Raw genomic sequence first — 14752 nt, forward strand, 5'->3', positions numbered from 1 at the left:
ACATTAATGATGGTATAGTATAGAATTTCCACAGTATTCTTACAATTTTGAAAAAAGCAGATTCATCTAAATAGTCGTGACTTACTTGGTATATTGACCTCACGAGAAGAAGGTGGAAGAGTACATTCAACACAGAAAATGTCACAAAAAGGGGGAAATTACTCGACTGGAGATTCTACAATTTCATATGAAAAATAATCGCAAGTGTAAATAAACATGTAAATGTATTGGGATAAAGATAAAGAAAATATTTAGGAAATAGAATTCCTTTGAATTCTTAGAAATAGATTACTTGGATGGCTATCTTAATGATGTAATAAATATTAATTAATTAATGACTAGAACTGGATTAATTAATAATTATTACATCATTAAGATAGTTATTCAAGTAAGAATTATATTTCCTAAATATTTTCTTTATCTTTATCCCAATACATTAACATGTTTATTTATACATGAGTAATTTAAACAAACTGCACTAAACTAAATGTCCACAAGATGGCACACCTGTCGAGGAAGTTCCAATGTAGAACTCAAAAAAAGACATTCAATAAGGATATTCCGTCTTGATAATTAGAACATTCCTATAAAGCAAATATATTTCTCTTAGTCAATGAATTATCATTGAATAAAACAGCAAGACTAGATTAAGAGTGGTTAACATACCCGTCCAACAATATAATCAAAAACATGTGTTCGAGGGAGATTGGTGTTTGATCCGTGCTGCAAATACATAAAAAGATACAAGCCAGTTAGATCTCATTGCAAAGTAAATAGGAAAAAATAGTAGAAAATAAACCACTCTTTCCTAAACAAAAGATGTAAGGAGCTAGGTTAAACTTTCTTTAGGTTGTTAACAGAAAGTAATCAGGCAGAGGAAGCTGGTGGAGTTCGTCTAAAGAGGGACTGAAGCCGTCTACAGCTCCCTCTTATAAGGGAAATATTTAAAAAATGACACAGTAGCAGTGCGCAGGTGCACGCAAATTGTCGTTTTGTAAATAAAGTTGACATTGTTTAAGGAGCTGCAGTGCGCAACCGCACTAAATGTTCCCCAGAGTAATGCATCTAAGACTATAATCAAAAACAACTGAAGTGAGCAGGTGAGTATACTGAACAAAAGTGACAGACGTGACATTTAAGATTAAAGAAAGTAAATATGGAAAAAAAGAGAAATATATTTACTCTATAGGAATGTTCTAATTATCAACACGTCTTTATTTGGGTTCTATATTGGAACCTCCTCGACAGGTATGCCATCTTGTGGACATTTAATTAAGTGCAGTTTGTTCAAATTACTCATGTATTACCTTCTTATCTAATTTTAAAATATTATATCATTCATAGGTTACCTAGCCTAATTGTGTATGTTACATCATCATGTTTCATGGGGTGTATATTTCACAGCATCGAGCATACTTGATTGGTATCAGCTCTTCTAATATAGATAAAAACCTTTGAACATACCGCTTGGTATACCTTGAGTCCTTGACAATGATTCTCTGATATTATTGGGAATATCTTGACTTAGTTGTCGAAGTGAACATTTGTTTGATTGACTTTTTCTTTTTATTGTGCTTGTAACCATTATGATGTGATTATTTGCACTGTTTTGTATTGATACATCCTTCAATTATTAAAATAAAAAAAAAATTGCATTAGTCACCTTTAACATTCCACAAATAACTACACACTCAAATACAGCGCAAGGACAGGCAAAGTAGCAACACCTACCTTAACAGAATGGTCCGAGAAAGAACGTTTTTAAGAAAAAATTGTAAGAATGAAGATTCAAACGAAGGAACACTCGTGGATGACCTTGAATGGTTGATTTCTCTCCAGATTTCCCAGCACTCCTTGCGTTTTCTGTCCTGTGACATCATATCCTGTGCTTGTGATCTTTACAAAACATGCCACAGCAAAGTCACAACATCAGGAGGAGATCATCACCAATGAGTCATGCTGAGATGGAAGTCGTGGTGAGCATCCTTGACAAGGTGGATTATGATGGCAGGAGGGCATTTCATCCAGATCTAAATGCCAGATTCTGGACACTATGCAGAGCAGACTGGAGAAGAAATTTGGGGTTGTGTGTTCAAAGGAACAGTTCCACAAGCAGTGGTCCGACCTGAAGAATCACGAGAGGGTCATGCTAGAACATTTCCGAAGTCGCATGCACTTAGTAAATTCAACAGGTGTTTGCAGAGGGGGGGAACCTGCATTTTATGTTATATTTAGTAATTTGGGTGTTTTTTTATTAGGCCGATGAGCGTTAAAACAAAAAAGGCTGGTTGCAAGGGAGGCAGAGCAAGAGGTAGAGGTTCACCCTGAACATGAAGGTAGGATATATCAAGAACATACATGGTATATCAAGAACATACATGGTAAGTGGATTTATTTTTTTCTTTCTGCTGTTGCTTTTCCAACGCAGCATATTGAGGAGGAAATGTGTACCTCACCACTGGATCTTGACCCAGGTATGCACCTAAAAGGTTGAGTGATAGGTTAATTATGGTAAAGTGTATATTATGTAATTAATGTTTTTTTCTGTACATGTTTACTTTTTAGCTTCTGATTTCATTCCACAGGGAGAGCCGGAAAGTCCTGAGTCGAACACATCAGGGCAGACGTAGAGCATTGGCGGTATGAGGAGAGGAGAGAGGAAATCTGTTGGTAAGCATTCAAACATTGTGCATGCAGAAAAATATGTCATATCCATGTGTCAACTTACCTGTACAATATCTGTGAACTCAATATACTTTTTTATTTTCCCACACAGGTGACGTCTCAAAGGAAAAATTGCTGCACAGGATATACACACTGCAAAGCACTCTGGCACTGAGGGCTGCAACTAGGGAGCTGATGGCTCTCAAAAGAGAGATGCAGCAAGCACACTAGTTGAAAATATTCCACCTTCATGTTCTTCATCTTCTTTAGTTAAATATGTTTGTACATATTTTGTTGGTTTTCTATTTATTTTTTGTTTATTTTGTTATATTTGTTAATAAAAATGTTGTACGTTTGGTAATATTTGCATTGTGTCATTCATTAATGGTTGACTGTCAGGTAAACTTTAAAATTGAGGAACAGAACTGCGCTGGAAAGTGAAACAGAAGAGGAAGGACAGAGAACTGCACTGGAAAGTGTCACAGAGGAAGAAAGACAGAAAATTGCGCTTGAAAGTGACACAAAAGAGGAAGGACAGGGAACTGCACTGGAAAGTGAAAACATTACACACAAACACACATACATACATATATATATATATATATATATATATATATATATATATAAAAATATACATAAATATTTTTTGGTAAATCTGGGGTCCATCAAAGATTCCTGCTTTTAATTTTACAGCACTCAATCCAGGGAAGATTCTACAAATGTATTTGAAGCAATCACTGTCCTTGTTCAGAGCTCCAACAAATTGCTTCATTAATCCCAACTTTTTGGAGGGAGAATGATTTTTTCTTTGTCAATCATTGGCTTGTTAATGTTCGCTGCACCTTTTTCATGTTTTCCCTTGGAGGCGATGTCACTTTTTTCCAGTGATCCTGCTTTGCTCTACTATTCCACAAGCAGATGAAACATGGGTACTTTGTGTATCCACTTTGCTGTCCAAGTAGGAAGTTCACCATTTTTAAAACAACACATATGGACCATTGTTGTTCATGATAGCAAAGCTTTTGTAAGACCATTTTGATATTTTCATATTCTTCTTTAAGTTTTGGTGAGTGACCAATTGTAATTGATGCAAAGCATATGCCATTATGCAGTAAAACAGATTTCAACTTTGAGTGGAACTGTCTATAAAAAGCTGCCAGTCTTGTGCTCGGTATTCTGGTACTGCCATATGGGCTAGTAGTCCAGGGATGTTATAGCAGTACACAAAGTCTCCATCTTCACCATGTAACATGGTAGGAGTGTCCTATAAACCGTTATTTTAACATCCAGTCTCAAACAGTTCTTTTCTTTTAGCCTGGATGCTAAAAGTTCAGATGGTTGTTTTGACAGGCTTAGGTCACGTATTAAATCATTGAGCTCATCTTAGGAGAACTGCTGGTTTAATGAAACACTTCCTTCATATTCACTTCCACTGCTAAACACCTGGGTTACACTCCAAACCCTGTAAATCCTCCATGTCGTATACAGGAATATCAAGGAGTGTACTGAACACTGGTATGGGAACATCAGCACCATGTGGCACAGGTTGTCTTGCTGGGTACTCCCACTTGTTTTTCTTGTAACATTTTACATTCTCAGCACAAAAATAACAATCATTATAATGATTTTTGGGCTCTTGCTATACCATAGGTACACCAAATTTCAAACTTTTCAGTTTTTTCCACCGACGAAGACACTGTACACAAGTTTTGCATACCATATGGGGAGCCCAATACTTATCTTAGTCCCCCAGTTTAATACCAAAATATGCAAGATATGCTTGTCTCACAAATTTTGTAATGTTTCTTCTCTGTTTTTGCTGAGAATATTCACTACAAATGTAGCAAAATAAATTAGGCTAATTTAAACTTCTTGAAGAACTCAAATTTCTGTAAAAAAAAAAAGAAAATGTATGAAAAGAAGGCAAGTGAAACTTTCATGAAAATAATGCTACATTTATTATATAAAATGCAAAACATCGGTGTAAATAAAGATTGATAATAATATGCTGTGTTAACATTTGTTGTTGGTAAAATTGTCTGTTCTGATTCCTGTATCACAAGAGCTAGAGCTAATTCAATGAAACTGATGTCATTTCTGGATTCAGTAGACCTGATATACCTGATGCCTGATGTTTCCTTACAGACTGCTTCTGAGTGTATGTGTATATGTATGCTATATATACAGTTAGGACCATAAATATTTGGACAGAGACAACTTTTTTCTAATTTTGGTTCTGTACATTACCACAATTAATTTCAAATGAAACAACTCAGATGCAGCTGAACTGCAGACTTTCAGCTTTAATTCAGTGGGTTGAACAAGAAGATTGCATAAAAATGTGAGGAACTAAAGCCTTTTTTTACACAATCACTTCATTTCAGGGGCTCAAAAGTAATTGGACAAATTAAAAAGCTGAAATTAGAATGTTCATTTCTAATACTTGGTTGAAAACCTTTGCTGGCACTGACAGCCTGTAGTCATGGACGTCACCGGATGCTGGGTTTCTTCTTTTTTAATGCTCTACTAGGCCTTTACATCAGCGGCTTTCAGTTGCTGTTTGTTTGTGGGCCTTTCTGTCCGAAGTTTAGTCTTCAACAAGTGAAATGCATGCTCAATTGGGTTCAGAACAGGTGACTGACTTGGCCATTCTGGAATATTCCACTTCTTTGCTTTAATAAACCGGGTTGCTTTGGCTGTATGTTTTGGGTCATTGTCCATCTGTATTATGAAACGCCTCCCAATCAATTTGACTGCATTTAGCTGGATTTGAGCAGACAGTATGTCTCTGAACACCTCAGAATTCATTCAGATGCTTTTGTCCTGTGTCACATCATCGATAAACACTCGTGTCCCAGTGCCACTGGCAGCCATGCACGCCCAAGCCATCACACTTCCACCGCCATATTTTACAGATGATGTGGTATGCTTTAGATCATGAGCTGTTCCACGCCTTCTACATTTTTTTTGCCATCATTCTGGTAAAGGTTGATCTTGGTTTCATCTGTTCAAAGAATGTTTTTCCAGAACTCAGAACTGTGCTGGCTTTTTTTAGCAAAGTCCAATCTAGCCTTTCTATTCTTGAGGCTTATGAGTGGCTTGCACCTTGCAGTGCACCATCTGTATTTACTTTTATGCAGTCTTCTCTTTATGGTAGACTTGGATATCGATAGGCCTACTTCCTGGAGAGTGTTGTTCACTTGGTTGGCTGTTGTGAAGGGGTTTCTCTTCACCATGGATATGATTCTGCAATTAACCACCACTGTTGTCTACCGTGGACGTCCAGGTCTTTTGGCGTTGCTGGGTTCACCAGTGCTTTGTTTCTTTCTCATGATGTACCAAACTGTAGATTTTGCCACTCCTAATATTGTAGCAATTTCTCGGATGGGTTTTTTCTGTTTTTGCAGCTTAAGGATGGCTTGTTTCACCTGCATGGAGAGCTTCTTTGACTGCATGTTGTCTGTTCACAGCAAAATCTTCCACATACATTCCACCCCCCCTCAAATCAACTTTTATCGTTTATTAGGCCTTTTATCTGCCTAATTAATAATGACATAACGAAGAAATTGCCCACACCAGCCCATGAAATAGCCTTTGAGTCATTTGTCCAATTACTTTTGAGCCCCTGAAATTAAGTGATTGTGACAAAAAAAAGGCTTTAGTTCCCCACATCTGTATGCAATCTTTTTGTTCAACCCACTAAGTTAAAGCTGAAAGTCTGCAGTTCAACATTTTTGTCACAGTGATTGTGACAAAAAAAGGCTTTAGTTCCCCACATCTGTATGCAATCTTTTTGTTCAACCCACTAAGTTAAAGCTGAAAGTCTGCAGTTCAACTGCATCTGAGTTGTTTCATTTAAAACTAAGTGTGGTAATGTACAGAACCAAAATTAGAAAAAAGTTGTCTGTCCAAATATTTATGGACCTAACTATATATATATATATATATATATATATATATATAACAAATACAAGGTCCATTGTTTAATCTAGATGAATATCATCAGTATAACAATACAACCATAATAACAGGTCACTGAGAATGATTTGCTGTAGTTTTAAAAAAGTGCATGAAACTCCTTTCACTTTAAACCATTTTCAATATACTGAATATCCATCTGTACAGAATTCCACATACTTCAAGACACCTAACAGACAAAAGCATTTATCCTATATGCTTCACACATGCAATATTTCCTGAAATTCAGCAGTTGCAGTCCTGCAGTTTATTGACATTCAACCCTATTGCAGCTGTCCCATAAACTTTTTTGCGCTGTTAGCCAGATCCTCCCATCCGATCCTAGCAAGTCACAGCAGCTATGGAGGGCTGTTTACCTCAGAAGAGGGAGACACACAGGTATAAAGCTTTGAAAGGGTTTCAGAAGTAGACAAATATATTTTTATACTACTTATTACTGTATATCTTTGTTTATGCAATGGTAATGCAGAACCTGTTAATACATACTACCCTGTATATTTCCCAGTAAATGTTTATTAAAGTTACATTATTTTTAAATAGTGTGTTTTTTTATGTTTGTGTATTTTTGTGTTTGTGGCAGTAGGAGAGCACCCTTGTCCAAAACAATTATGTTATGCTTTGATTAACAAAAACATCAGGATTTTCAATATAATAAAACATGAAAGCTAATAACTATTATTACTTAGGCTAACTTAATTGGACCTGCTAAGGATGTTTCTTCACTGTCTTAACCAGTTCTGCAGCTGTAAGAGTCCACACAGATAGGGAGGATACCATAATTCAATCACTATGGAACAAATGTTGATTGTCCAGTACCAGGTTGAGAAGGTATAAATTTTGTGGACCTCTTCTCTCCAATTGCTATGCTTATAATAATGCTATGATTGGTGTCAGGTAATCTGCATGGGTGTTGCTTCTTTATTTTACAGAACTGAATTGTCTAATCTGTGGGGTAGATATGATAAAACGACATATATGGAAAACAGATGGTCCCTACACCTGTTTGCTGATGATTGTTTCAGCTTGTATATGGCCACTTTTAGGCCTCTGCCATGTAATACACAGTGTAGGAAGGGGGGTGACCTGGACATTTGTAATTATAGGAAACATACACGAGACCAGTTTGTGCATTTTAATTTCAACTGCCCCATGGAGCACAAACTGGGGGTTATTAGAACCCAGCATCCTTCTAAAATGGTAGCAAAATTCAGGGTCTTAAAAGACAAAGAATACAGATATTTTGCAGCATGCCTTAAAAGGATTTGTTCATTTAAACTAGGCTTTCAGTAAATTATCCAAGTCTTTCTGAAGCTTTCCATGAGTGATCTTCGGCTCTTGGATAACTCTTCTAAATCAAATCTTGCAAGAAGCACCTAGTCATGTATGCAGCTAGCAGAGATTGGCCACCATTAAAGCACTCGATTGTGAATGTTTGCAAGTATTTATAATTATTTTAAAAACTTGTAACCCCCTACCCCCCTTTTGAAATGAATTTTAAGTGGTAGTTGGTGAATCAATACGAGCATCTCTTATGTACTCCTTCTCATTCAATTTTAAAATTTGTGGGTTGAATTTGATATTTTTTGACTAGTTACAGTCATTGCAACCAGATAGGGTGTTTATTGTTAGAAGGGACAGGCGCTTATTCTGCAGAAACACACAATTACCCGTCTGCATGCAATTTTTTCTGAAATGTGCTGTGAGCTTCGCATGCATCTTAGTGTACGATGCTGGTAATGAATTAACTCCTGCACAAGTCAATCTGGCCTGCGATGGATGGGTAGGTTTAAAAACTCTAATCAAGTGTATTTTGTTGCATACAGACCTACTGGCTTGCAATTTATTATATTTTGATTTTTTTCCATTCATCCTTCAATTATATGAAATCTGCAAATACCATATGCTACAAAAGAGCCCTGCACCTCATGGTGTAACCCCCACCTTCAAACTTCACTTCACTGTTGGTATGGGTGATCTGCAGTGCCCTTGTTCCTCCAACCATGTGCAATAACGTTTTTATAGGCCATCAATTGATGGCTAAGCCATAAAATAAATAAAAGACTAAACCAGCTGATATTTGAATTGATAGGGGGCAGGGGGATTCTGAATAATGAGAGTTCAATACTTATTCCCTGTGTCATTCCACTTTATTACGCATAACTTTATTTATATACACATTTGTTTTAATTCTTGTCAATAGCCCCATTAGAAATATATTGACTGAAAAAATGTTGCTGTGCTCAATAATCATTTCCCCCTGCCTTATAAGGCAGTGGATATGACATTCACCAAACCATTCACTAGAAGACAATGTTTAAGGTCAATGTGTTTTAATGGCAATGTTTGAGACCAGAGAATGTTTTGGTTAGTGTCAGATTCACTGCTTTTAAAATAGAGCCCCCCTGTCTGTTGACTAGACTAAACCAGTAGGGGGGGTTACAGCTACGAGCACATAGCTATACCAATCCCAACCATAGTAATTCAAATCCAATCAGAGCCAAGATTTAAAATGCAATGTCATTTTGGGGACCCAAAAAATTGGCATATCTATCTATCTATCTATCTATCTATCTATCTATCTATCTTAAGATGAAGTGTGTTTTTATATTTTAATTATTTAGTTGGGAGAAAAACTTATTTGGCCTTAAAAGTCCCGATATGTCCTGGTCATTCACCAAGGATGTTGTGTAGTTGTAATAATGGGATGTGGCCATCTTAATTGCAGCTCAGGAGGGGTCTACTTTATTCTAATTATTATTCAAAAGTCATTAGTACAATTAAATTGGATGTGGCTCCGATTATTAGATTAATAATTATCTCCAACAAGGAAACTCTGAGATTAAAAGTTTTTTATTGATGTTTTAGCAGACAGCATATGAGAATGAACATACAGAAAAGGGTTTTTAGTTGTCAATGAGGGAAGCAAACACATACTTACCCCATTTGTAGTAAATTTTTAGGTGAATGTCAACATTCATTGAGAGCTATGCATACATTTTGCAAAATGCATCTAAAGGCCCACATACTTAAAAGTTAAGGAACTTTCAGTAGTCCTGGATAGATTGAAAAAATGTTTGAAAATTTTACCAAGACTTATTTCTGTCCTTATCCCAGATTGGGTGTTGTCAGCCCTTTTTTATTGAAATAAATATTTAACAGAAAGTGAGCTCTCAAAAAAGGACAAGAATTACATTGAACAAGAATATTCTACATTTTTCCTGGTCGACCCAAGGCTACAGAAGTAGTTTTGCCTAAAGTTTTTTTGCATTCATATCTAGATATTATGGACTATGGAAATTGTACATATTAGGGAAGTTGCATAATCTTCACACTTCAGAAACAGCATCACTAGAAAGGTGACCACACAAATGTGCAGATGTCTTCACACAGAAAAGCTTTAGGACGACATTTTGTGGACAGCCACAGTCAACCAGTCATGCTTCTCAATCAGAATTGTTCTAATAGAGGGGAAAAAAAAGTGATGCATTGTTAGGTTTTACAATTAACAAGAGAAAGTTAAAAAAAGGGGGTGGGGGAATGAATAGGGTGCAGAAAGGAAAAGATAGGGGGAAGACACAGACAGAGCAAGTATATAGGAGAAGGAGAAGAACTACCATGTTGAGGAGTTACTCAAGAGTTAACATGGGGACAGAAAGAGTGTGTGTCTGAGAAGATGTAGCATTCACATAGACCTGTATTGCTGGGATATTTTCTAAACTGATCGAGTAAAACCAGGTTGTCCCTCTATTGGCTTGATTGCCTTTATTAATGCAAAAAAAAAAAAAAAAGTTCTAGAAATATCGAACAAAAATGGTTCACCAGCATGTTCTAGAAACTCAAAGGCTTCAGAGCATTTTGAGTGTGAAAGTGATTTGAGAAAGTTAGTTTCATATGTAAAAAATTATATGCACATGCTGGGACACAAGAGATGGAGAAAAAAAAACTGGACTTGTAAATCAATGAATCTTACTGGAACAGGGCCAACTTCTTTAACTATCAGAACTGTACAGACTTTCTTATCAACGTTTTAGATATCATAGGGGGAATTTTAATGTTTTTTTGAGTGACAGGTACACTTTATGGATACCCCTAATGCCTCCTCTTCACTCTACACTAGAAAGACCAGACCAGATGTTTGTTATATACAAACTAGTCCTAGCAGCCACAAAAAAACAGTAAAAGTCTGATGGAACCTGGACCCTTAACGGGAAGCTGATGTTTTACGCTGATTTATTACTAGTTCATATTCTTCAAATATTTTACATTTGTTTTCTCTTATCTTTTTTAGTCTAAAGTTTAAGATTTTACATAAAAAAACAAAATACACTCTCTAAACATTTATAGCTTAAAATATTATGCCCTAATGAAGAATATATCTTACCCAGAATCTGATTCCAAACAAACAACAGGCACATCAGTCTGGTCTGAAGTAAGTTTAGCTGCCCACTGTGGAAGTATGGAAATGATGCCAGCATGCTCATCGGACAGACTACCGCAGCCTAAAAAAAAAAAAAAAACAATACAAAAATACATTAAGGTTTAAGAACACTCAAAAATACAAACAGGATTCCTTTTTCTTTTTACATTTAGTTTATTAGTATTGCAGAGGTAAAAAATACATTAAAGATGCATACTGAGGTTGGTGTAAATTTGTTTCCTCGTTTAGGTTTGCAAAAAAAAAAAAAAAAAAAAACACATACCTAAGGGCTCTATTACACTGGGGAACAATTTTGAACAAATTTTTTGTTGACTTCACAATTTTTAAAGGTATTTACACTAAAATAGGTATGCTGATTCCGAAAGTGAAGTTAGTTTTCTTCTATCAAGTCAGGTTTTTTCTGTACTGCTTATATTACATAACCACTAAATTCTCACTATGGTATTTGTTTACCATATTATAGCTGTTGTTGATCTGGAAATGTAAAAGTTCTTTTTTTATCCGGTTAGAAATGACCACTGGTACCCACTGGTATCCTGGACCAAAACAAAAACGCAGGTCATACAAAGCCGGCTTTAAACTCAAGGTTGTGTCAAGAGCAGAAGATAGCAATACCAGTATTGCAAGTAGGGAATTTTGTGTTGAGGAAAAACAAGTGAAGGATTGGTGCAAAATGAAGGCTGACTTGGAAAAGATTCCAAAGGCTAATAAAGCTTGATGTGGTTCAACAGCTTCATATGGGGCTCAAGAGACTGAATTGCAAAAATGGGTTATGGAGTGTCGTCAAAATGGTTACTGTGTAACACGCACAGGAAATTCGCTTACGTGCCCTTCAAATAGCTAAAGATGACAAATATAAAGTACCAGGCATTGAAAAATGTACTGCATCAGCAGGATAGTGTACCCACTTCATGAATTGATTTGGCCTATAATTGCAACAAAAAACAAAGATTTCACAAAAAATGCCGCAAGACCTTGAAGAAAAAGTGATGCCATTCAAATCATTCATCATAAAACAAAGAAAGATTCATAATTACGACCTGGTAGATATTGGGAATATGGATGAAACACCTATGACTTTTATTCCTCCAAGCAACAGAACTGTGGCAAGTTTGGGAGACAAAACTATTTTCCTCAGAACCACAGGAAAAGAAAAAAAAATTTCACATCTCAAAAACAGTTCTGTCATGTGTGGGTAATGGAACAAAGCTGCAGCCTGTAATTTTTAAAAGAAAGACCTTGCCTAAAAAGGTAAAATTTCCACCACGAATTACAGTGCGCGCACATGATAAAGGCTGGATGGATGAAGACTGAACAAAAAATGGCTGGAAGACATTTGGAACGGACTACCAGGAGCAGCCTCAAAGAAGAAACCATCACTGCTGGTTTGGGATATGTTCAAAGCCCACACATCTGATGACATAAAAAAAAATTGGCAAAGTCTTCCACTTTATTCCAGGTCAGCTTACATCTGTATTGCAGCCCCTGGATGTGCTTTTAGCACCCTAGCGTTCTAATTCTGTCAGTTTTTTGATGCAAAAAGTGATTTTTTTTGCATAGAAATTTTTGTTTATATTGTGGGCCTGTAATTCTTAGGATTAACTCCCGGGTATAATAATTATATTAATTTATTATATTCATAAATTATAATATAATACATAATTATAAATCATTATTTTTAATTATATAAAAAAAAAATTTAATCAAAAATTTCAAAACAAGGGTGCAATATTATTGATAAATAATAATATAAATTAAATGCAGATTTTAGAAAAAAAAATATTTACATTTTTAGTAGACATCCCGGGTGTGGTAGATTTTGAAGCAGGGTGCTGCACAAAGCCCAACATCACAGTCTGGACAGTAGAACCTGGTTTCCATGCATTTCTTCTTTCCTCTGTCATCGGTCTTTGAGCAGCAAACCACGCACATCCTTGTAGGTGCCGCCTTCTTCTGGGTTGGTGGGATGGATTCAACGGAGTGACGACCTGTCAGGCGTTCTGGGTCCTGGCATCCCAGGGCCATCATCTTTCCTTTCTGCCAGGCAACAAATTTCTCCTCTCTTCAGCTTCCCTTTTGCAAACTGATGGCAGGTTGCGACGGTTACCCCTAACGGTTCCATACGCATCTGTTCTCTGTTGCAGAAGGAACTGAAAGCTCAGGAGAGGCGTAGAAATTGTCAGTTGTGACACAATAGCCCTGACCTAGCAATGGCTCAATGAGGGATAGCACTGAAGATGCTGCCAATCCATATTGGCTCGATCTGGGGTTGAACCGTGTCCCTTTTCCAGTGTACAGTACCGTATTCCAGATGTATAGCCAGATGAGGATTCGCACAGCATACAGCATAATCGTGCCCTCCTTGACGCAATGTACTGCACCCAGCTGAGCCTCCCCTTGTAAGCCATTAGACTTTCGTCAGTGCTGACATCTCTTTCTGGCACATTTGCGGATTTCTGGAAATTTTGTAGAATCATCTGCGACACTTCCCAAATTTTCTTGAGTTTTGCTGCAGGATGGGTAGTCTCATCAAATTCTTCATTGTTTGCGAAGTGCAGGTACTTCATGATGAGGGAAAAGCAGTATTCTGGCATGACTGTGCCAAAGAATGGAGTGGCAATCATTTTGTTCTTGGACCAGTACCACTTCTGCACGGGTTTGCCCACAACCCCCTGCAGGGATCACCAAGCCTAAAAACAGCCAAATGTGATCCTTGGTCACAGGTACCCACTTTCTGCTTCTTGCAAACCTCAGGTGTGGAGCACCTTGTTTGTTGTCCAGCGTATCTGCATAAAACAAAATAAAAAATGTATTTTAGGATATGTTCTTTTTTAGTGTGACGGTTGCAAGTAATCTGTTAGCAAACACAGGGCAGCATACATGTTGGCATAAAAAAAATGTAAAAAGTCAGCACAAAGCAGCACACATGTTGGCATAAAAAAAATTTGCAAACAAATTTCCAAAAGTTAGCAAACACAGAGCAGCACACATTTGCATAAAAAGTTTAGCAAAAAATTTTAAAAAGTTAGCAAACACAAGAGCGGTATACCTGTGTCTCCACAAATTTTTTTTTGATAACTTCATCGGTCAAAAACAACTTCAGGTATGCCAGGGGGTCGTCACATTCAGCCTCAATTTTCATCCCAGGTGCGCCGGTGAATAAAAATCTTGGCGGTGCTGCCTGGTCCGCATTAAGGTCAATAGGACACCATGTGTGCACACAGCACTGACCTCGGGTTCAGAATCGTCGCTCAGTGCACTTTGCTGTCCGATGACAAATTTCCTGGTGAATCACTATTGCTCGATTCCACAAGGGACTACAAATTGCTATTGCTGCTTTCAAATTCCTCCTAAACAGCGCTTGCGCCGGCGAGATGCTGTTTGGATGCCATGCGGTCTCCAGCAAACAGTCAGGAACAATCAAGGTCAAAGACAAAGTGATAAAAAAATACATTCAGGAAGTGATTTATAAGTCATCAAAAGGTCAGATCAAGGTCAGGGCTAATGGTGGGCAAAATGTAAATCAGGGCACTGGGCAATGATGCTTGGTGCACTAAAATGTCTTTTTATACTTTTATTATGTGTTTTTTTGTGTGTATTTTACTTTAAAAAAAATTTAACACCTGCACCATGCAGAAATCCTGCATGGTGCATCGCATCTAACTGCAGATG

At 36.9% G+C, this 14752-nt stretch overlaps 1 protein-coding gene and 1 long non-coding RNA gene across 3 annotated transcripts in view; one reads left to right on the top strand and one right to left on the bottom strand.

The window, feature by feature from the left end:
* The first annotated feature begins 737 nt into the window (after positions 1–737).
* Positions 738–3025, top strand: LOC140338905 (uncharacterized). 2 transcript variants are annotated; one of them, XR_011922338.1, is made up of 3 exons: positions 738–2474; positions 2586–2670; positions 2777–3025. It is a non-coding gene; the product is annotated as an uncharacterized lncRNA (long non-coding RNA). The 2 variants fall into 2 exon arrangements; XR_011922337.1 differs by having other exon boundaries at positions 738–2670.
* A 6449-nt stretch (positions 3026–9474) lies between these two features.
* The window catches only part of LAMTOR5 (late endosomal/lysosomal adaptor, MAPK and MTOR activator 5), a 14950-nt gene continuing 9672 nt past the window's right edge, over positions 9475–14752 (bottom strand). Inside the window, exons 3-4 of the mRNA XM_072423215.1 lie at positions 11024–11141; positions 9475–10100 (exon numbers count right to left, since the gene is read on the bottom strand). Coding sequence (XP_072279316.1) covers positions 10040–10100; positions 11024–11141 — 179 coding nt within the window. The 3' untranslated portion in view covers positions 9475–10039. The remainder of the gene's footprint in view (positions 10101–11023; positions 11142–14752) is intronic.

The sequence above is a fragment of the Pyxicephalus adspersus genome, chromosome 1 (genome assembly GCF_032062135.1).
Source record: "Pyxicephalus adspersus chromosome 1, UCB_Pads_2.0, whole genome shotgun sequence".
NCBI lineage: Eukaryota > Metazoa > Chordata > Amphibia > Anura > Pyxicephalidae > Pyxicephalus > Pyxicephalus adspersus.